Genomic DNA, 24546 nt, shown 5'->3' on the forward strand with positions numbered 1-24546 from the left:
ATGATCTTTGGCTGGCCATCTAGATGTTGAATTAAGGCAGCTCCTACGGCGTTGTCCGATGCGTCTGATTCAATTACAAATGGACAATTGAAATCGGGATTACTGAGGATAGGAGCCGATACTAAGGCAGCTTTAAGGTCACCAAAGGCTTTTTCCGCTGCTTCTGTCCAAACAAACTTGCTTCTTGTCTTTTTCAGTAGATCGGATATTGGTGCTACTATAGCACTGTAATTGCATATAAAACGCTGATAAAATCCAGCAAGTCCTAGTAGTCGTCGTATATCCTTTATGTTTTTTGGACGGGCGTAGTCGAGAATTGGGGAGATTCTGGAATTGTCGATTGAAACACCTTCTTCAGTGAGAAGATATCCCAAGTATGACACCTGTTTCCGACAGAACCTGCTCTTATCGAGTGAAATCGTCAAGTTCGCTTTAGTTAGTCGTTCAGCTACTATCTTTAGCAGCCGGATATGTTCATCAAAAGTTGTCGTTGCGATAACAATATCGTCTAGATACACGAAGACGTTAGGTTCTAGATCAAACCCAATGACTCGGTCCATTAAACGACACATTGTAAAGGGTGCATTGGTAAGGCCAAAAGGACAGACCTTGAACCGAAATAAACCTTGTGGGGTCCTAAAAGCTGTATAGTCTCTAGATTCCTCTTTTAGAGGGATCTGAAAATATGCATCTTTAAGATCCACTACTGAATAGTATTTCGCACTTCCTAGGCGATGGAAGATTTCTCCCATGTTTCGCATAGGGTACGAATCCTTTCTTGTCCATGCGTTAACTCCTCTGGAGTCCAAGCAAACTCGTAGTTTGCCATTCGATTTACGAACTGGCACTAGAGCGCTGGCCCATTCGCTGGCACACTCTTCAATGGCATCTATTTTCCGGTATCTCTCAAGTTCTGTTTCCATTTCGGCTTGAACCACTGGTGAACATCTATACAACGGCTGTCGTCTGGGTTTGGCTCCTTCCTTCAACACTATTTCGTGTTCTAACAACGATGTCCTTCCTAAACGATGTTCAGTAGTGTATGGGAAAGTTTTCATAGTCCTGACTAACTCTTTACGTTCCTCTACCGTCAGTTCGTGTTCGGTCTCGATCGTATCGGGGGTTGTTCTGGAAGCCTCCGGAAGCTCCAATGCTGGGATATCCAAAGTCTCATCTGGTTCCATTTTTTTAATAATCGGTAACGCTTCAATAGGGAAACACGAAAACTCAATAGTCTCGACCGACTGTCCTTCATCTATAATCATTGTCGCAACTTGCTCAAACCCGTTTTCACCCAAAACCATTGGTTTTATACCAAAAACTTTCCAAAAATTATAACCTAATATCAAATTCCTGGATATCTGAGGAACTACTAGAGTGGGTATAATTTTAGTAACTCCTCTGAATACTATGGGTAGGTGGACATACCCTAAGCATTCGTGCACTGTCTTGTCTGCTGTAACAATCCGGAACGGGCTCTGATGCATTTTCAGGCCGTGTTTTTCAGCAATGTCAGATATATTAGTTACGCTGACACTTGCACCAGAGTCGAGTAAAGCATCATATTCTTGGTCGAAAATTTTAACTTTTACATGTGGGCAACTTTCTGTATGAATCTTGACCTCACATATTTGAAGAAATGGGTCAATAAAAGGTTCAGAGTGGGGAACATCTTCAGTATTTGGAGTGATATTGTTCCCAGCTTCACACCCCAAATCTAGTTTCCCGAACGCTGGGTTGATTGTTGTGGATCTCTGATATGGTTGGGACATGAAACCGTAGTTTTGCCTGGATTTCCGCAAGCATAGCAAAAAATCCGCTTTGGTTCTTGGCAGTTTCTCCAAAGGTGGCCATTTTTGCTGCAATTCCAGCATAAGGGTATAGTTCTTCCTTCTGTATTCTCCTGGCTAACTCTTGGTCGCTGTTCCGGATGCGGTCTATCTCCTTCCTTTATTCGCGTATTCCTGTCGAACTTTTTCCTAATTTCGTTCACTTCCTCTGATTCCGAACATGATGAGTAAGATCCCTCTGCCGTCACTTCTATATTGTGTACAGCATTGGTAGGCCTGATTGGACCTTCCCTTTGCTGTTTGAGAGTTGGATCGTTAGCGTCTATCCGGTAAGCATAGTATTCCAACATGCCAAGTTCTCTCACAGTTCTACAAGCCAATCTTGACCTATAATGAGGACGCATATTATCCCAGATAATCTCAAATAGCCTTCCCGGATCCAATGGGTTGGAAAGCAGTTTGTTTAGGCGCTCGACCTCCATTTTAAAAGTTAAGAACGTTTCACTACGTTGCTGCTTCCTTTCATATATCTTCTGTCGATTCCCTTGGTCCCTATTCGGATTCCCATACATGTATCTAATACGTTCCTCAAAATCTTCCCAGTTGGCGAATTCTTCCGAATAGCATAAATACCAATCGTAAGCTTCGCCTCTCAGAATAGTGTGAATACGTTGAAGTAAGATATCTTCTGCTATATGATCCATTCTAGCAAGCCTACGGACTTTATGAAGAAAGTCTTCTAACGATCGTTGACGCGAATCACCACTAAATGATAGATGCCATTTCTCCATACGCCTGTCTGCTGTTATTATTTCTGTTTCACTACCAGTGTGGCTCCGGTTATTTCCTCGTTCATTATTGTTCCTGTGATTTCGTCCACCTCTACCATTCATACGATCCTGTTCCCTTTCCCTGCTCATAGACCTTCTTTCTGAGTTTCCTCGACTATTGGGGTACCCTGGCGAACATTGCCTTTGTTGCTTCTCTCGCATTTCTGCCAATTCCTGCTCTAATTTATAAATTTGGTTTATCAGGAACTCATAATCTTTTGTATTCTGTGTCTGTTGTGATCCACCCTGTTCCTTGGGAATTGCACCTGTACCATTGAAATTATTTGTGTCTTGTAACACTTCTCCACCTACCGCTCCCTCTTCTTGTCCATTCTGTTCGTTAGCGCTAGGGTTGTTACGGTCAAATTGTAACAAAAATCCTTTAATTTCTCTTGTCAAATCTTCTCGCATCATCACAGATCTAGAATCCTCTGCCACACAACGCTCTACCCTCATCAAATAATGTTTCAATCTTGAAATACTCCTCTCGTCCCGACCTTTCTCCAATCTTCTAGCAAGCATGTCAATTTTGTTGGCAATATAGTCATATTGTTGGTCAATCGTGTAACTACATAAGTAAGTCCTGGTTCACTCGGCTGTCGACAAAAGCAGGCCACTCTCGATGTGTGCTACGCGATCGTCTGTTTTCTCGGCAGCAACCATTGTGTGGTCCTCCTCATTGTTCTTCATCAGCAGTTCTTTCGGTCGATGCGTCGTCGACTTTGGAAAGCAACCGTTTCGTGATGAGTGTGTGAGTGCTGACCACGTTTTGCGTCCATTACTGCAATGGACGCGCTCTGGCCCTCGTTGGCGTACAACAATTTGCCATACAATGAAACTACTGGAAGCGGCTCCAGTTCTGATGGAGGAGGCTTTTTGGATAGCGGAAGATAAAGTGTTTATTGTGTTGTACCTTTTGACTATATTTTTAAGATGTATTGTATAGTGACCAAGAATCCTCGGCTCTGTAAAGTTAATTCGGTTGAGCCTTATCAAATAAATTAATAAACAAAAAAAAAAAAAAAGTAAGTCCTATTTCCTTTAGCATCTTCGTGAAATAACTTTCTAAGTAATCGATATTTATCATTAAGTTCATCTTTTGTGCTTTCTTTTTTTCCACGAATAATTAGTTCGTAATCCACTTCTTCACTGGTTAAATGATCTACTCTAGGAAACCTGGTAGCCATGTTGAATATTTTCCGTTAAATTTCACGGTACTTAAAAAAAATTATAGTGTAATACACTGCACGAAACAATTCCCAAATTCACAACAAAACGAATATTTTCTTTTAAAAAGTTCACTCTACATGCAATACTACGTAAACTATCGAAACGATTCACTTTATATTAACCAAATATTAAATTTTATTCATCAACAATTTGCCAATACGCAAATATTCTCAAAATTTTGAGACCTGCAGTTGGGCGCCAAATGTAGCCGGCACAAAGTTGGCTAGCCTAAATCGGTCTACTAGAGTGTTCCGTGGATTGGTTTTTAAACAAATGGCTTAAGCGCCACCTCCATAGAGGACCACTTGTCGTTTCGGATGCCCGGCAAACTCAAAACCCCAGGGCGAGTTCAGTCTAATGCAAAAGATTGGAACGCGCTAGTAGACGTTAAGTACTTGGGATTCAAAGAAAAACACTAAATCCAACCGAATGAAAACTAACCAGAAACCGTCTTTCTACCGGAGCGAATGCACTGGACGACCTGTTTCTCATCACAGGTCAAGCTCTTCCCCAAACACAAAATCTACACGCTTCAGGACAGAAATGGTGGACTGAGATTCCCAAGCAGTCCGACTTGGAGTAAAACCAAACAACGAAAACTACAACAACGAACGAAACGTGAGAAACTTCTTTAGACCAGTGCACTCATTGAACGGGAAATTCTAACCTAACAATCAACACAATTATTTAGCAGAATAGAAAAACATTTATTTAGGAAAAAACTAATAGAACGAAAATTTTATTATCTAACATTTTTATCCGGGAACCCTCATTCTTCTCTTACTCTCTCTCTAATTCCCTACCTAACTGTGCGGATTTCTAAATGGCTATTTATAACTGGCGCTTCATCCAGATTTAATGCATGCATGCGGACATTGTACGGTTCTACTCACGCTTCTGCTTTACCGACTGCTCCTCACCATCGTCTGTCGCCCCTGCGACGCTCGCTGCACGGAATACAAAAGATTCACCAAATTGGGTGCGAGTCTTGATTCTCTAATTCACCAACTGCTTTTCGTGGTGATATCCCGGTGGGTGGGAAAATTGCTCACCTGGAGCGCGATATTGACGGCGCAGCTCCCTTCTAACTCCGGCCGTAGTTAGGTCCTTTAATTCCGACGCGTGGGGTCAGGGTAGTGGTAATAACGCAGGGCGCGGTATGCCGAGCGGGAGGTGGTGGGACGAAACTAGAGACAAAAAGCCGTCAAACGGCTGTACAACTGGATGAGCGCATTGTTGCAAAACCGCATAGTAAATCATTTACCTTTTTGTTGAAACTTAAATCGCGCACAGTACCGCACTAGCCTACTAAACTTATTCAGTAGTAACTACACCTAATCAAAAGGAATTAACGAACAATTAATTACACTGAACTTAAAGACACTTCTCACATTTAAATATACCTCTACAAACACACCGCGAAACTATACCAAAAAACTTCACAGTCCTGCCTCTTCCACGGGTTGGATTAAAGTGGACGAGAAAGATCTTGGGATTCCTCAGAAAGGCCGCTAAAACAATTCTTGGCCTTCGTTCCGGAAACCGAAAAAACGATCTTATCAAAAGGCGATCTCCGATTACCTTCCGATTCGATCAGAGATACTATCTCTTTTCCTCCCAAGTATCCCACATCTGTCTAGCTCATTCCAATCTTTAACTTAAAGTGTTTTTCTTATTATTAAATTTCCGACGACAAGTAATCCTACTGGGAGATTATACTCAATCCCACGGATCAAATTTCATGCCACCTCAAATGAGAAAACTTACGCGCCTAGTGAGCGGATGAACAAGTAATGAGTGAAATTTCATGCAGGGATAATTTACTCTTGATATGAGTTCACCAGTTGCATACAAGTGAACTGGGATAGTGCGTGTCGTTTCGAATAGTAACAGTGAACATTTGTAGCATTTGAACTTCATGCTACATTAATTTAATATCTAATTCGAATACCGCTACAAAGTTTGACAGATAAAATGAAGGGTTCGTGGATTTTCCTATGTTTTGAGGGGTGAATCGATTAGCTTGGGACCGAAGATAGTACCAGAGCTGAGCTAAAAAGATGAGCACATTTCTTCGGGAGCTACTTGTCTTAGAGTTACCTCTATGGTGCCAGAGCTGAGCCAAAAAGTTGAGCATGTTATTTCGAGACCTTCTAGTCTTATAGTACGTTCAGACTACAGAGTTATAACATGTTATAGCGCTATCTTGATGGTGGTTTCTGTGTTGCAATTAGTTGACAACCGTTATAACATGTTATAACTCTCCAGTCTGGACAGCGTTTTAGAGTTACCTCTATGGTATAATTCAAGCTGATGTATGAAATAATGATGTAATAGCAAAAAGCAGATACAATATTACATCAATGGATGTAATTTTGTTCGCAAAATTGATGTACATCGTACAACGTTATATTACACAACCGATGGATTGATCTGGTTGCAACAGTTTGGATGTAAAATTCAACAACTTTTTTTTCTGTGTATTAGAGAGACTTTCGCCTCTGATATACATGTATATTAGAAATACTCAAAGGGAGAGATGTTTTGAGCCAAATGAACTGCCAAAATGTGAGCCAATCGAACATTCTTATTAGAATTTGTCAAATGATTTCTTATTCTTACTAGATTAAATATGAGAGTATTGCAATCGAACAGAAATTCAATCACCTCTATGCTTCGTGCGCTTCTCAAATTCAACTAGTTTTTGGAATCAAAAACAATATTCGAACTCTATTGATTAATTGGTCTTAGTTGGTTAATTAATGGCACCAAGAAGTGTGCAAAATATTGCGATGCAATCAATTATTATTTTTTACGTAAATCGAATCAAAAATAAAAGTCATGTGAAATGCTGGCTTCTACCAAGGGTTGCAAGATAATTTAGGTACAAACATAGAGGTAACTCTAAGACTAGAAGGTCCCGAAATAACGTGCTCAACTTTTTGGCTCAGCTCTGGTACTCTCTTTGGTCCCAAGCTAATCGATTCACCCCTCGAAACATAGGAAAAACCAATAACCCCTCATTTTATCTGTCAAACTTTCATAGTGAATCAAAACAAACATTGCGTAGTTCTAGAATTTCGACTAGAATGGGATACGTTAATCGTTTGCTTGGGACCAATAGGCTAGTTAAGTAGTGAGCCAATTTAAAATCGTTAGTTTCGTATTGATTGTTGGTACAAATCCCTGCTGCCGAATTTTATTTTGTTTTCTCCGCCTATCTCTCCCTCTGAGTATTTCTAATGTATATGCATATGATTTTTCTTAAAGAGCCTAAATTTATAAAGAGGCGATATGTCAAAATTGAAACAATCGATTATCTGTCAAAGTCATAGGAAAAGTCATTTCAATCGAGCAGAAGACCTGTCAAATGGATAAGATGTCGTCTCTTTATAAATTCAGGCTCATTAATTTTTCTAGTCGTAATTTTGGAACGACCCATTTTCATCGACAATTTTCGGCCGCTGGGGCACGTTGATCGATTTCCAACCGTCAGCGTTTAGCCGCTTTTCGTGTTGTTTACATGCGATACTCCCATCAGTTTCTCAAAACTGCGACGCGCGACGGGCGGAACGGTAACAAATTTTATCTTCTTGAATGTACGTGAATTTTTATTTTCCGAAATAAAGTGCTGCAAATCACGCTGCCTGTCTGCAATCGGTGAGCACTATCGACGGAAACCGACGAGGAAAATGCGATTTTCCTCCCTCTTGCTAGCGCTACTGGCGCTGGCTTCGACGGGAACGGCAACGAAGCTGAATTACCCACGCGTTCTGCTGCCAATCTTCGATCACATTTCGGTCAACTTTACCCTCGAAGTGGTGGAGAAAGGCTGCTTCAAATGGTAAGAGCCGGCTTTCGACTTTTTCTAACCTCTCTGTGAATGGTTCGGTGTTGGGGAATATTGGATCCGAGGCTCTGTGGCTCGAGACATCACCAGCTGGAAGAAAAGTCAACAAACTCGCTTCCGTCGAGGTCGTCTGCCTCGTGTTTATTTTCGTTCCGATGATGTCACGGATTACCTAAACGGCGAGGAAAAGTATTGAAATCATATTTTTTTTGTATTTCGTAGGACTTCTTCCCGGTTGGATCTGATTCAGATTAAACCCGCATACGATGAAACGAATGATGACTGCTCCTACCGGGTGGTGGTCACCGTGATCAATAAGGAAAAGCGCAGGAATACGGCGATTGTGCTGGCGGAGGATTTGGTGACGGGGGAAGTGCTTAGGTGCGATGTTATTTTGGATGTGATTGACCAGTTGGGAGTGTTGACAACGACTCGGGAGTTGTATTTGGAAGAGGCCCCGGAAACGTTCGAACTGTGGGCTTTGGATGATCAGGGTAATGCATTTACGACACTGGAAGGAATCGAATTTAACTGGCAGCTGGCGTCCCATCGGGCGGTAGATTTTCGTCACGGCGATTCGGAGAGTGCCTGGAGTCAGGTATTGCGGTTTTTGACCTTCTCCGAGAGTAAGTTCCATGTGGTTCCGAAGGCGATCGAGAGGCTGGAACAGGCCAAGGTTCAGGGCTATATGGTTCTGCTGGAGGGTATCAATACTGGTTCGGCAAGGGTAACGGCAAAGCTTCCGTATGCAGAGTACAGTCACGTGTCGCCGGTTGAGGTTAACATTATGGTACTGGCCAACTTGATTTTGGATCCGAGCGACGTTTACATCATGACGGGAGACACGGTCAACTTCAAGGTGCTGCAGTTGAAGCAGGGAAAGCTGCACGAAATCGCTTTGAACAATCAGTATTATTTGGAAATTGAAGACAGCGCGTTGGCCACCATCAAGGGGAACGAGGCAAAGGGGTTGAAACTGGGAAGGACCTTTGTTCTGCTGAGAGACCGGAACGTACCTCACGACTTGACGAGCGACGATCAATCGGCCAAGGCACTGCTCCCGAAGGCATCGATTACGGTTGCCGATCCGAAAAAGTTGACCCTCAATCTGCTGCCCCACTACAACTGGGTGACGGTGGAAGGCGAGAATCACGAGATTGCATTGGATCTGTTCACGGCGGATGACCATCAGATTACGCTGGGATCGAAGTACCAAATTCAGTCGAGCTTCGATGAGGCACTGTACTATCCGATCCGGAGGACTAGCAATGGAAGCCGCATTGCTGGTGAGACGGTGGCAAGCGGAAGTAGACCCGTTACTGGACAGTTTGATAAGGTGAAAATATTTAAATTCTTAAATGGCCAAGTTCTAATTCTTGTCTTTTCCTCACTAGCTAACCGCAAAAGCCGAACTGATCGTGTACAAACGCTTAGCTATCAACCCAACGGTGGTGATCATCCCGTACGACCCGGCCCTCCGCCGGCAGAAGCTCCAATTTACGGCATCCGGAGGCGACGGGTCCTATCTGTGGTCCAGCTTGGACAGTTCCCTGGTATCGGTGGCGCAAACCGGCTTAGCCGAAACCCGGCTCGATCACCTAAAAGGTGGTGCTGTAGTATCATTCGGAGTTGATGGCGAAACCAGTGCTAAAATAACCCAAGTCCGTGTGGCACTGGCTCGCAACACCAAGATTTCTGTGGCGGCACAGGTCGTGTTCCTGCCACCGATCAAGCTGGAAGTGGTTCGGTACAATTTCGAAACCGTGCTCAAGGACTACGTTCAGGTTCATGTGGCGCTGTGGGCCAAGCACAACGGAACGATGAAGGCGTTCACATCCTGCGAAAGCTTGAACTTTGAACTGGAGTTTAGCAATCAAATCTTCCTGCTGGATCCGGCGAAGAACAATGCCAAGGACGTTCTGGCTGATAATGCGTGTCGGATTTTGTACCTGAAGGCAAATGCCGTGGGACAGACGAATCTTAAAGTGACCTACCGATACTTTGACAAAGTTCTCAGCGATCAGGTTGGGTTGAATGTATTCGACCGACTGGCGATCTTGAATCCGATTGAAAACGAGGTGGTTCTGCCGATTGGTGCGTCTAGGAATTTGATCTATCACAATGGACCGGAGAGGGTCTTCAATTCGGAAGCGGAGTTGCAGAAACGGGTGGTGTTCGATCAGAAGAACTTGGAAGTGGTTCAAGTGGGCAGTGGTTTTTCCAAGGATAAACATATTCTGACGGTGTTGTGTAAAAAGATTGGCGAATATGAATTGAAACTGGAGGTTTTCAACTCGCTGAACGCCGCCAACGTGGTCCCGTACGTAACGGAGTTTGTCACCAAGGTGTACTGCGTGAAACCACGCTTCGTCAATCTGTTCACGACGGACAAAGTCAAGACAAGCTGTCCGCTGGAGCGGCGCCACTCGATGATGCACGTCAAATCCGACAACGACCAGCTGCTCGTAGACATCGAAGTTCTGGACGTGCACAACCGAAAACTGGCCAACATCTCATCCCTCTTGCTGGAATGGCAATTTACCCTGGCCGATCGGGATCAGTTTGTGGATCAAGTATCTTACGAACAGAAAACCGAAACCGATCTGCTCGAGGGAGTAGAAATCCCTAAACGGGACTTCATTCTGACGACTCTCCCGGAGGTGGAAGCCAACTACAAAATTAAGGCAACCGTCACCCAGTACCGATCGGAAGTCCTCAAGAAGCACTCGGTCAAGCCGGAATCACCTCACTTTGGCATTCACAAAACCGCCGATGGACCCCTCGTTAAGCCGGTCATCGAGAACGAACTCAACTTCCTGTCGGTCAATAAGACCCTGCTCCCATACGAACAGCTAACCCTGTTCCTGTCCCGAAGCAACGTGGAACGGATCAAGATCGCTCAGGGAAGTGGATTCTACGATATTCTAGCGTCGGACAGTGGAATCGTGGCCGTCGAGTACGACGATGCCACCCGGCAGTTGGTCATCACACCGAAGCGGGTCGGGGAAGTGAAGCTTGAGGTGGCTGATCAGTGTTTGAGTACGGAATCGAGCTTCCTGTATGTTTCGGTGGTTACAATCGGTAGGATTACTCTGCACGCCCCGGATCGGGTGGAGAAGACCAAGACGATCGAAGCGATTGCAAGGGTCTACGACAGCAACGATCGGCTGCTGCAGTTAGAGCGAGGTAACCTGGAGCTATACGAGCTCAGTCAGGAGGCTTATAATCCAAACGTGCTGAGCGTGGCACTGGGCAGCCAAGGGCAGCTGGGAACCGGAGAGATTCGGTGGGTTTGCTGGCTTGTTGGTCGGGGATTGGAAGTTGAATTTGATTGTTATTTTCTTGTAGATACATTGTAACCGGAATGGAGCTGGGTGAGACGAAGATTGTGGTCAATTCTGGATCAGGCGAGAAGCAGATCTCGAGTTCGCCGGCTTCGGTTCAGGTAGGATTAGTTATTAATTGTAATATCGCATCAGCCATGTCGAGAAAGTCGTGTCATTGTACATATTTCTATAAACATTAGCTCAGCGGCGTCCCATAACCTCACTTTTTATCTGTGCACCAACTTTCAAAACCAGATTTAATGCCATATTCATACTCGAATCGGTTGAAAAATACATTTAATCTTCTAGTTTACTCGATATCTATCCATTGCAAGCAATATTTTGATAGTTGTTTATGTTTTGAGAGTTGGTGCACAGGTAGATTGAGGTTAAGGAAACCCCGAATCGTTTGTAACTACTCAGGTTTTAAAGCCAGTTTTTTTTTTTACTTTGTGTCTAGACGACTTCTGAAATGATTAAATCTATATAGAGCTGGAATTAGGGCGTAACAGCTTTTGTAAACAATGACTTCTGTCGTTGATTTCTAGATACTCCAGGCACTCCTACGCAAACCAGCATATCCATCGGATAGGGGAAGTCTTTCCCCACTTGATGGTGATGTCGATTTGCCAGGGAGGGTCATGAATTTCTAGAAATCATCGAGAGAAGCCATTGTTTACAAAAGCTGTTACGCTAATTCCAGCTCTATCTAGAAATATCTGGAATTCTGATATTAGATTCTGATTTCTCATCAAACATTCAAATGCTATAATAGAATTTAGAAATATTCCAAAGTCTTCGAAAGAACTGTTCATGTTTAAGAGAAGGTAAAATATTCTCTTAAATATTTGATTCTGATATCACCACGTGAAAAAAAATCAATTTTTTTACTAAAAGTTGAGGTTCTACGATTTTTGTCAATTTTTAAATGTCCATTGTGTCGATTTCTAAAAAGTTCGCATTTTTGATAAGCTTTCAAATAAACAAAAGTTTAAATATATTAAAATAAATATTTTTAGCTGTTGAAGTTTTTAAATTTTTTGTCAAAAATTTGAGATTTTTTTCAGTGTGTATTTTTTCTGAAAAGGCAAACCAGTTCTCTACAAGTAGATGAGCCATGTTCGTGCTATTATTTATTGAAAAATATACGCCAAACGCCATTTTCAAAAATTAAGCGATAGTCAAAATGGCCGAAATTCAGCACAAACTTGGTTTATTACCCCTAGCGAACAATTTGCCAAAGTTCCATGGAATTCGAATGGAATCGATCCGTCAGTTGGCGTGGAACTGCGCGCTCCTGCTTTTTCTGTGCCCTACAATCACAATACTAACTCACATTCCTCTCGCTTCCCGCTTCACTTTCAGGTCTTCCCACCGCTCACCCTGTTCCCGCGCAACGCCACCATCGTAGTCGGCAGTAGCCTGCAGGTCTACTCCAAGGGAGGTCCCTCCCCGGACACCAACATCGTCTACAGCGCCCAACATCAAGACATCATCTCCATCGAATCGGGACTGGTGTCGGGCTTGAAAATCGGTCATTCCAAGGTCACCGGGCGCTGCGTTGGCGTAAACCCCAGCACCGGAGCGCAGATCGTGTTCTCCGAAGACACGGTTCACATTCACGTCATCCCGCTGGATGCCATCGAGATTAAAACGCCGTTGGGTCGGATCCGCACCGGAGCTGTCATGCCGGCACATGTTTGGGGCGTTCCGAGCATTTCGCCGCTGGTTCTGGGAACGCTGGAGTCGGTGAAGATCTACTGGTCCACGGATCATGAGGATGTGCTGGATGTTCGGGGAGTGTTCCAGGAGATTGGAGTCGAGTACAAGGAGCGGGATGCGATCGGAGTTAGAGTGAAGGCGTTGGCACCGGGTAGGGCCGGTTTGTACGTGACGTTGGTGACGGCTGCAGGGGTGAAATTGACCGCGAAGACGGAAGTTACGGTGTTCCGGGTGTTGGAGCTGGAGTCCCCGAAGGTAATTCGACATGATTCGATCCTGGTCCCACCGAGATCCAACGTGCAGTTGAAGGCAAATTTAGACGACGCCGTTTATCAACTGGAAGAAGGAAGCAGCTCGGTGGTGAAGGTTTCCAAGGAGGGTCTGGTGAAGAGTGGCGATGCAGTTGGACGAGTTCAGATCGTGGCCTCGTCGTTCGATCAATCGTTGACCATTCCGGTAGAGGTTAAGAACGTCCACTACATTTTGACGTCGTTGGAAGCTTCGAACATAAAGCTGCGCCAACCGGAGAGTGTCATCCCGCAGGGGTTGAGCCTGAGACTGAAGGTATCTCTGCATGATAATCTGGGAAATGAGTTCTCCCACGGAATAGAGGAAGTTACGACTTTGAAACATAAGCTTTCGAAACGAGGAAACGTGCTGATAACAACGGGAACGAACAATTCCGTCGCTTTGCAGCTGATTCGGGAGACGTCGGATATGCTGCTAATCTCTCTGAAAGACACAACCGGTGTAAAACATGGAGAAGACTACCTGAAGTTGGTGGTCGGAGAAACGACGGCGATCTTCCCGGAGAAGACGGTGTTTTCGGTGGGTGACATCGTTTGTTTTGAATCTCCCCTGCTGGGATCGGCTGCGGATTGGTCCAGCTCGGACGAAGGGTTGGTACGCATTGACTCGGCTACCGGTGTAGCCAAGATCGTTTCTTCACGAAAGGGAATCGTTGGAGGCGAAGAGAAGGTCTTCATCAGCCATGGCGAACATCGCTCTGAAGGGTTGCGGTTTGGAATTGACGTATTGGAAGCTGACCAGATTGAATTTTTCAAATCCTACGACGTGTTCAATGGACAGAAGTATCGGGGACATTTGGTGATCAAGAACCACCTGCAGATCGATAAGTTTGTCAACGTAATCGCTCAGAACGTTTCTATTTGCACGGAAAGCATTGAACGATCGTTCTCTAGTTTGTTTAGTTGTAAACTGACCTCGAAGCAGAATCCTTCTTCCGGAATTCTGAAACATTTCAAGACCGTGGCTAGCTTCGACCCTACCATCGGGGCGTACACCTGTGACATCGACCTGATAACGTCCATTGAGGAAGTTACCAACTTGATCAAAACTAACGAACTGAACATTGAGTTGGAAGCTCGTCTACTCGGCAGTGGCTTGTCGGATACGTCCACACTGAAGATCGTTCCGGCAGTTATCGTCGACCCGGAGGCCATTTCCATCGAGCAGGTCGGAAAACAGATTGTCACGGTGAATGGTATGGATAAAGTATTGCAAAAGATTGAAGTGTCCTCCTCGAATCCATCGCTATTGGAAGTGTCTATGGTTCAGAAAGGGCCGGGATCCATTCAATATAAGCTGCGTCTGCTCGGATCGTACTCACTGGAGTCCAGCGAGGATCTGTACGTGAACGTGAACTCACCACTGACGCTGCAGAAGCTGAAGGTAAGATTAGTATTCATTTAAGATTTTGGATCTTTGAATTTAATCTCGTGCTTTATTTTCCGATCCAGGTTCCGATCCAATCCCCGCTTGTGATGCGGAAATGTGCCAGTCAACCGTTGTACAACGTGCCAAACATGTTCCTTAACTATGTCAGCAACTTTGGACTGCTGATATCGGCCATCATTGTTCTGGCTGCCACCGTTTGGGGTAAGCTTGTTAATTTATTATCATTCGTCTACGTTTTCGAGGTTTGTGACCAATATCTTTGTTTTGCTTTTATGTTCGCAGTATTTGTGTTCTGCTTTCCGCAGCGCCAGAAAACGGTCGATCCCAATGCAACGTGTAAGTACCTCGCAGATAACTTATTCTTGCACTAAAACCCAGAGTATCCTACCTAGAACCAATATATTAAGATTTCTCCCATTTCTCGTATATTTTCCGCCCCAACAGTGCTATTTTCACCGTTCAAGAACGAGAACAATCTATCCGGATACAGCAACGGCGGGAGGTTGAATGCCAATCCGTTTGCCAGTCCACAACAGCGCGGGATGGGCAATCAGACGCATGCGGCGTCTCCCGCGTCATTGTATGTCGGTCCAGGTAAGTGAGCGTAGATTTCGGTATTTCGTTAGTTTAGTTAACTCTGCCTTGGTCGATCTCTCCTTACGCGATATATATCCTGGCTACTTTGACTTCTTTTCCCGTACAAATTTCCAAAATTTACCTCCGTAACTTGATATCTGCCCGATATATTTATCAAAATCACGAAAATAAAGATAGGACTTTATCACTTAACATATGTAGAAGATGAACTTCAAATGTTGAAACTTTGATGGAATTTTAAGTGGTATACATAAAGCCCGATTCAAAGTAAATTTGGACGCAATCAAGTGATTATAACTCAAGAATTAAACATCATACACGGTTGATCAAAACGTCAAACGAAAGGGTATTTATTCAGCTTTCAAACGATATAGGGTAAATGTTGGCTTCGGCACCCATTGACTGTTTTCGGCAACCAAAATTTAAACGTTAATTTCACTATGTTTTCCCATCAACACACTTCCCTGAATGCATCCAAACGATTCTTTAGTCTTTCAGCTTCAATCTGATTGTATGTGTACGTCTGAGCAGTCCTGTTATGGCAGATTTTTATTCAAATGAAGCATACGTACTCTAAAATGGGGTTGATTTCAAGTTGCCGATAATAGAACAGCTGGTTAACACGCAGTTCTAATGGGAAGGTTGCCGAAGAAAACCGAGGCTGCCGACAATAGTCACACTAACCTGAGAAGTTTGGAGCGTTGTAAAAACGCTTTCAAACAGTTTTGAAGAATTCTGTCGATTAAAACGGATAGAGAAGCAAGCAGCAGATGAATGTAAACCAACAGACACGTCATATATGTGCGTGACGCTGAGAAAATGCTAATAGAAGTGTGGACACTGCTTAGATTGACGAGAATACGTAAATTCCCCTATAACAAGTTATTACATTTCACCTGTTGGAAAATTGCCAACTTTTCAGTAAATTCCGCAATAATAATCTCGGGAATAAAACGACCGGTACTGGGGTTGATTTACTGTACGGAAGATTATTATTATCCTAAAAAGAATATGCTTCATTTTAACAGTTATCTAGCAGCTAAACCAAGAACTAAATCATTTGCTTATGTGTGTTATGCTGTTTTTTTTTTAAAACATGTTTTCATGCATAAACTTACGTTTAGTTCCGTACTATGTATTTTGTGTGCCTGATGGTATGTCTATACTACCCATAATCGCATATCAGTCCCATCTTTGCTTGATTTCATATCCATATGGGACTGATATGCGATTATGGGCAGTGTACCTCTTCGTTGCCGTACTAATTAACCGTACTATAATAAATTTAGTTATAAATAGTTGTATAAGTTCAGCAGGATTCAATTACCTTAAACAATGTAGTTTTAAGAATATTAGTTTTAGGTTGGAAATATGCAATCCATTTATCATATGCTCTCCTGTCCAAAAACATATTAGATTAAGTAAATTTCACTTAATTTTATCATTAAGCCAATTACCTGATAATTTTAGAAATAAGCACTAAGGAATTTAGATACACTGGAGTCGCATGCTTAAATATTTTTTATAAATCGGATTTTGATGCCATTCATTATTATAGCACGTTATGGTTCATATAGACATATTTTAAAAATTTCTGTATTTACACCAAAAATTATGATTATTTAAAAATTATGCCATTCGATTACCTATAGCTTGAAACGGATAATGTGATTGGAATCAAGTCGATAGGTTGTATCGTTGTTGAGAAATCGTTAAAAACGTACCGCGTAAATTGCGGCTCAGCGGCACTAACCGCGTAAAAAAAACCGTGTAAAAAAAACCGCGTAGAAAGCGACTCCAGTGTATTTAGGATAATGTTTCAGTAGTAAATTTAGTAATTACTTTCTGCAACCTGCCTTGCCTTCTACTTTTTTGTCTAGATTATTTGTTTACTCATTCCTGCTGTGGTGCTTGGTATTGCTTTCAATCAGCGCACCCCTCGTGAGCGAACAGAGAAAAAGAGAAAGTGTCAGAGTTGTAAAACAGGTGAGACAATAAAGAGCTCCTTGAGATTGTCGATTAAAAACAACAAGTTTTATTCGTTTTATTTATTCGCGGTCCGCGCTCGCGCCCCACATTGGTGACCCCGACGGAGAAGAACCGACTGGATAACGTTTCCATACATTTCTTCAACGAAAATGGCAAACCCGAACGAAAACGCTGGCGTCGCCGTAAAACTTCCGGACTTTTGCAAGAACGATCCTGTCATGTGGTTTGCACAGGCAGAGGCTCAGTTTGCCCTCGCGAATGTTCTTAGAGACGATACGAAATTTTATCACATTGTGGCCAAAATCGACCAATCGGTCATTTGCCACGTAACGGACTTAGTGTCGAATCCGCCGGCGGAAAATAAGTACAGTGCGGTGAAGAATCGTTTGATCTCGCGTTTTCAAGTGTCTGCAGAAGGAAGGTTGGAACGTTTGCTGAGTTCCTGCGATTTGGGTGATATGCGGCCAACACATATGCTCGCAAAAATGCAAGAGCTGGCAGCAGGATTAAACGTAACCGATGAGCTCTTGAAAATGTTGTTTCTTCAGAGAATGCCCCCAAACGTTAAAGCCATTCTCACCATCAGTGACGGAACTATCGGTAAATTGGCGGAAATGGCCGACAAAATGTTGGAATCTTCGTTGTCCCACGTCGCAGCTGCGTCGATGCCCACTGGAAACAACGATATGGAAGAATTGCGAGGCCAAATCGCGGCTCTCACTACCGAAATTAGGCACATCAAGGCAAACCGCTCATCCCGTAGCCGTTCGACATCACGTTCGAGTCGAAATGCAAGCGATTTCGAAATATGCTGGTTTCATCGCAAATTCGGTGGTCGCGCTCTCAAGTGTCGAGACCCGTGCCAGTTTAGTAACAAAAAAACTAAACTCCCGTTCACCCGAATCGGCGGGGGTGGACGGAGCTCCGGAAAGTCGCCGTATTTTGATATTCGATCGTACCAGCAACACAAAGTTTCTTATCGACACCGGTTCGGATGTTTCGATTCTCCCAGCTTCAATTCGTGAGCGTTCGAATGGAACAGCACCTTTCGACCTCCATGCTGCAAACTGTTTCAGAATTAAAGTTTACGATAAACGATTTCTCACGGTCGATCTTGGTCTACGTCGGAGATTCAATTAGCGCTTCTTGATTGGTGATGTAGGTGTTGCGATTATTGGAGCAGATTTTCTGGCGTCGTACGGAATCCTCGTCGATCTTAAACACCGACGGTTGATTGACGGACTTACTAAATTATCCTCTATTGGGGGTATAATAGACACAACTGTTCACACCATAACCGTGGTCGCGCTAGATCATCCTTTCCGAGAATTATTGACTGAATTTCGAGAAGTGACGTTGCCAACTACAATTAAAACAACGATCCAGCACGATGTCACCCACTACATTCAAACGAAAGGGCCTCCCATAGCAAGCAAGTGTCGTCGCCTCGCCCCAGACAAACTAGACGCTGCTAAGAAGGAGTTCCAGGTGATGAGTGAGCTGGGTATATGCCGTCCGTCTAGCAGCAGTTGGGCTAGTCCTCTCCATTGCGTCCCGAAAAAGAACGGTCAGTGGAGATTCGTCGGTGATTACCGTACTTTAAACCAGGTAACTGTTCCAGATCGCTATCCCGTACCACATATCCACGACCTGTTGAATACGTTTCAGGGCAAAAGCATTTTCACCACACTGGATCTCGAAAGGGCGTACCATCAAATTCCCGTGGAAGAATCAGATATTCCGAAGACGGCCGTTCGGGCTTTTCGAATTTACGAGGATGCAGTTCGGATTGTGCAACGCCAGCCAAACCTTCCAAAGATTTATGCATCAGGTGTTTGCCGATATGAATTTTGTTGTGGTGTTTGTAGACGACATCTGCATAGCTTCGTCGACGGAGGAGGAACATTATCAGCACGTACGAGCAGTGTTCGAACGACTCCGATCTTACGGACTTGTGATAAATGTTGCCAAGAGCCATTTTGCGGAACGAAGTGTTGAATTTCTTGGTTACCTGGTTAGCAAGGATGGAGTACGTCCACTTCCAAATCGCGTCGATGCCGTCGTCAAATTTCCACTTCCGACGACTGTCAAAGAGCTTCGAAGGTTTCTCGCACTGGTTAACAGTTATAAACGGTTTATTCCTCATGCCACTGACACCCAGATCGAATTACGGAGACTTATCCCAGACAACAGAAAAAACGATTCCAGGAAGCTATCATGGACAGTGTAGCCGGCACAAAGTTGGCTAGCCTAAATCGGTCTACTAGAGTGTTCCGTGGATTGGTTTTTAAACAAATGGCTTAGGCGCCACCTCCATAGAGGACCACTTGTCGTTTCGGATGCCCGGCAAACTCAAAACCCCAGGGCGAGTTCAGTCTAATGCAAAAGATTGGAACGCGCTAGTAGACGTTAAGTACTTGGGATTCAAAGAAAAACACTAATTCCAACCGAATGAAAACTAACCAGAAACCGTCTTTCTACCGGAGCGAATGCACTGGACGACCTGTTTCTCATCACAGGTCAAGCTCTTCCCCAAACACAAAATCTACACGCTTCAGGACAGAAATGGTGGACTGAGATTCCCAAGCAGTCCGACTTGGAGTAAAACCAAACAACGAAAACTACAACAACGAACGAAACGTGAGAAACTTCTTTAGACCCAAGAGAGAGGAGCCAGCTCAAATGACAGATGCTTTGTTTTGGTTGTCTTCTTCTTCTTCCTTTTTGTTGAAAAAATTGTTGATGGAAGGAATCATTCAAGCGAGGATGCGCGTTTGTCACTCGGTTTGTTGATATAGTTTTGCCGTCGAAGTGTTCAAACTTGTCGTAAACTGTATGTTGTGAGCAAGTATCTTACTGCATATTGCTTAGAGCTATCGGGTTCGTATTAAACGGGTTTGATTATGTGAATTCTGGTGATTAGGAGGAGGTTAAAAGTGATACACAGCAGGTAAAATGCGTTGTCAAGTGAAGCGTTGCAGCCGGAACAAGAAAACCCACCCGGATGTGTTGTTTCACCGGTTTCCAAACGATCCATTGCTTCAAGCACGGTGGGTTGAGTTTTGTAATGTAGGAGCTGATTTTATTGTCACAGATGCAATGAGAGTATGCAACGTACGTAAAGAATACATATGCAAATAATCATGAAACGTGAAAAATTAGAAATGATTTACTGTTTTGCAGATGCATTTTGATGCTATCTGTTATGCTAAGGCTGGCAAAAGCACCAGATTGAGCAAAACTGCAATCCCTCCATTGTATGCTTATTTGATCAATGATGATGACGAGACAAACGACGAAGACGACGGGTACCCAGCGATCCTATCGACATCCTTACCACTCTATTCCTGCCCGTCGCTTCTGGATCACACATACGCTGATTTCAAAGCAATCCCGCCGGATTTTCAATTTGATGACATTGAAAACGCGGATCAAGAAATCATTATTTTTGTTACACGATCCATATTTTATTTTTTATTTGTATGGAAGAAAGCATCAACCAGCATTTTGAAAATCACCTCCTGTTAACCAAGCATCGATTTTCTTCTCTTGAAAAGTCTTTAAAATCATTACCTTTGGAAATTCCTGGTTGCCACAATTTAAAAACCAAAATTATCAAAAGGTTTTTGAGATTCAAAGCAAAGTCAAATCGTACGAAGAAATCGCGTAAGCGAAAATATGATAGTCGAAGTATGCTAAATTGAAACAAAAACTTCAAATAAGAATCAAGAGATAACACAATAAATATGTCTTTATTTCACAAATTAACAATTAATTTATTCAGAAATCTGAAATAGACCACCCACTCCTTCACAGTAGTCGCCAAATAGTCAATGTATTGTGCAAAAAAAATGGTTATTTTTTAGGAGCTCGGAGTAGCAGCGTACGAATATTTGAGCAACATTGTGCATTAGGTACGACTTCTAGCTTTTTCGGCATCAAAATGATTGTTGCTTGCTCCGATTTTCATACTTCTAGTGGATAGACGATAATCAATTTTTAATTACGTAACGATTGTTCACTTCAATCCCTACAAGTTGTCTCTATTTCAATGGAAAATAAATCCTTTGCGTGAAAACTACTAATAACACCCTCTCCCTGTTTCACAATAAGTAACAGAAACGCCGAACGTCCAAAAACATTTGTATTCTGCACCGTCATTAACTGCCATTTCAAAAAAACTATCTTGAAAAAAAAACAATACGCAGATTTTTTCCGATTAACAATACTTCCCCCACTTTATTGAATCAAAATTTCGGTTCGCAGTGACAGATCATGACTGGTTCGCATTGACGTTTACGCGATCGGCTTCAAAGCTAACTGGCGCCTCTCTCTTGGCTTTAGACCAGTGCACTCATTGAACGGGAAATTCTAACCTAACAATCAACACAATTATTTAGCAGAATAGAAAAACATTTATTTAGAAAAAACTAATAGAACGAAAATTTTACTATCTAAACATTTTTATCCGGGAACCCTCATTCTTCTCTTACTCTCTCTCTAATTCCCTACCTAACTGTGCGGATTTCTAAATGGCTATTTATAACTGGCGCTTCATCCAGATTTAATGCATGCATGCGGACATTGTACGGTTCTACTCACGCTTCTGCTTTACCGACTGCTCCTCACCATCGTCTGTCGCCCCTGCGACGCTCGCTGCACGGAATACAAAAGATTCACCAAATTGGGTGCGAGTCTTGATTCTCTAATTCACCAACTGCTTTTCGTGGTGATATCCCGGTGGGTGGGAAAAATGCTCACCTGGAGCGCGATATTGACGGCGCAGCTCCCTTCTAACTCCGGCCGAAGTTAGGTCCTTTAATACCGACGCGTGGGGTCAGGGTAGTGGTAATAACGGGGGGCGCGGTATGCCGAGCGGGAGGTGGTGGGACGAAACTAGAGACAAAAAGCCGTCAAACGGCTTTTTGTTGAAACTTAAATCGCGCACAGTACCGCACTAGCTTACTAAACTTATTCAGTAGTAACTACACCTCTACAAACACACCGCGAAACTATACCAAAAAACTTCACAGTCCTGCCTCTTCCACGGGTTGGATTAAAGTGGACGAGAAAGATCTTGGGATTCCTCAGAAAGGCCGCTAAAACAATTCTTGGCCTTCGTTCCGGAAACCGAAAAAACGATCTTATCAAAAGGCGATCTCCGATTACCTTCCGATTCGATCAGAGATACTATCTCTTTTCCTCCCAAGTATCCCACATCTGTCTAGCTCATTCCAATCTTTAACTTAAAGTGTTTTTCTTATTATTAAATTTCCGACGACAAGTAATCCTACTGGGAGATTATACTCAATCCCACGGATCAAATTTCATGCCACCTCAAATAAGAAAACTTACGCGCCTAGTGAGTGGATGAACAAGTAATGAGTGACATTTCATGCAGGGATAATTTACTCTTGATATGAGTTCACCAGTTGCATACAAGTGAACTGGGATAGTGCGTGTCGTTTCGAGTAGTAACAGTGAACATTTGTAGCATTTGAACTTCATGCTACATTAATTTAATATCTAATTAGAATACCGCTACAACAGAAACCGCCGAAAAGCGTTCCAGGAATGTAAAACTTCGTTAGCGGACGCCACATTGCTGCATTTTCCCGATGCTACAAAACCGCTAAGTTTGCTCATCGACGCGTCGAACACAGCAGCAGGTGCGGTTCTCCAGCAGTTAGACGAAGGACGGTGGAAGCCATTGGGCTTTTACTCCGAAAAATTTTCGCCAGCGCAGCTCAAGTACTCAACGTTTGGTAGGGAGCTTACTGCGATGAAAATGTCCGTACAGTACTTTCGTCACCTACTTGAAGGAAGGAAATTCATTATATTCACCGACCACAAGCCACTCACAACAGCGTTAACTTCAAGTCCAAATTCCAGATTGCCGCACGAAGAACGATATCTACAATATATATCCCAATTCACCAGCGATATCCTGCATATCAGCGGGGAATTGAATGTTGTTGCGGATGCACTGTCAAGAATCGAAGCAATCAGCGTTCCTATGGCAATTGATTACGAAACGGTTGCCAAAGACCAACAGGCGGACGTCGAATTGAAGCATCTATTAACATCAAGTTCACTGAAACTGGAACCTCGGAAGACCCCCCTGGCATCTGTACCCTTGTATTGCGACGTTTCACAAAATAAGGTAAGGCCGTACATCCCCTTGCAACATCGCCAGGCAGTGCTGAAACACATCCATGGATTAGCACATCCGGGAATTCACTCTACTCGTCGATTGGTTGCCGATCGATTTGTTTGGAAAAACATGAATAAGGACATCAAGCAATTTGTTCAGAACTGGTTATCCTGCCAGCGTTCTAAGGTTCATCGACATACGAAAGCACCAATCGAAAAGATTCCCCTACCGGATAGCCGATTTCGTCATGTGCACATGGACCTAGTGGGTCCGCTGCCCCCTTCGAATGGATATCGTTATCTGTTAACAATCATAGACCGTTATTCTCGGTGGCCGGAAGCGATTCCATTACACGATATGATCACCGAAACAGTGGCTCGCGCATTTGTCGATACGTGGATTGCACGCTTCGGAATACCTGAGACTGTAATGACAGACCAGGGAAGGCAATTCGAGTCGGACCTTTTTCGTGAGTTATCAAGAGCGATAGGATCAAAACATGTTCGAACGACAGCTTACCATCCACAGTCAAATGGTTTGGTGGAGCGATTCCACCGAACACTCAAGGCGTCCATAATGGCAGTGAGTCAAAAACATTGGACTGCTGAACTTCCTATAATCTTGCTTGGACTACGAACGGCTTATCGATCCGATTTCGGATGCTCGGTAGCAGAGTTGCTTTATGGACAGACGCTGCGTATACCCGGAGAATATTTTGAGTCAACAGACGAATATAACGATCGCACTGAATTTGCAAAACAACTGAAATCCACTAAGGATCAGGGGAGGAGCTTGGGGGTAAGGTTTCGTTGTCTGATCAGAGCGTTGTCGCCAGTATGAATGGTAGTGCGGTTCTAGTTTCGTCTGGAGTTCGACCGGCTATGGTGACCAGTGGGCGACGATGAGACTCATCGAGACGGGGGGAGAGAAACAAAAGAAATTAAAGGAATTACATTCTTATACTAGACATTTGAAGAAACACATAAACCGACTGCATATAGCAGATATCACGAGTTCCCAACACGTCTCTTATCCGGAGATGAACCAGCGTCTGGCTGAAAATCTCCTTAATAAAGACAACCAACCAACCAACCAACACGTCTCTGATAGGAACATAGGGTTGTCTTCCTTGGGCCTCAAGGGTATTCAAAAGTCGCTATCTGGCGGCGTAATTATTCGTACATTGCCAAACTGCGTGATCGATGTCATCGTAACCGTTTCCACACCGACAGATGTTGCTGTCCACGAGGTTTATTCTATTGAGATGCGCAGCTAGCGAGTAGTGGTTGGACATAAGTCTACTCATCACGCGAAAGAAGCCACGACTTAAGCCCAAGCCTTTAAACCACGCTCTCGAAGA

At 43.6% G+C, this 24546-nt stretch overlaps 1 protein-coding gene across 1 annotated transcript in view; it reads left to right on the forward strand.

Annotated features, from left to right (window-relative positions):
• The first annotated feature begins 7416 nt into the window (after window positions 1–7416).
• Window positions 7417–24546, forward strand: part of Gp210 (nucleoporin 210) — a 42269-nt gene continuing 25139 nt past the window's right edge. The window contains exons 1-8 of the mRNA XM_065231739.1: window positions 7417–7694; window positions 7923–9036; window positions 9095–10986; window positions 11049–11145; window positions 12392–14440; window positions 14509–14647; window positions 14729–14782; window positions 14891–15040. Coding sequence (XP_065087811.1) covers window positions 7543–7694; window positions 7923–9036; window positions 9095–10986; window positions 11049–11145; window positions 12392–14440; window positions 14509–14647; window positions 14729–14782; window positions 14891–15040 — 5647 coding nt within the window. The 5' untranslated portion in view covers window positions 7417–7542. The remainder of the gene's footprint in view (window positions 7695–7922; window positions 9037–9094; window positions 10987–11048; window positions 11146–12391; window positions 14441–14508; window positions 14648–14728; window positions 14783–14890; window positions 15041–24546) is intronic.

Source organism: Ochlerotatus camptorhynchus, unplaced genomic scaffold, assembly GCF_037179485.1.
Source record: "Ochlerotatus camptorhynchus isolate MF236.1 unplaced genomic scaffold, CSIRO-AGI_Acam_v1.1 ptg000361l, whole genome shotgun sequence".
Lineage (NCBI taxonomy): Eukaryota > Metazoa > Arthropoda > Insecta > Diptera > Culicidae > Ochlerotatus > Ochlerotatus camptorhynchus.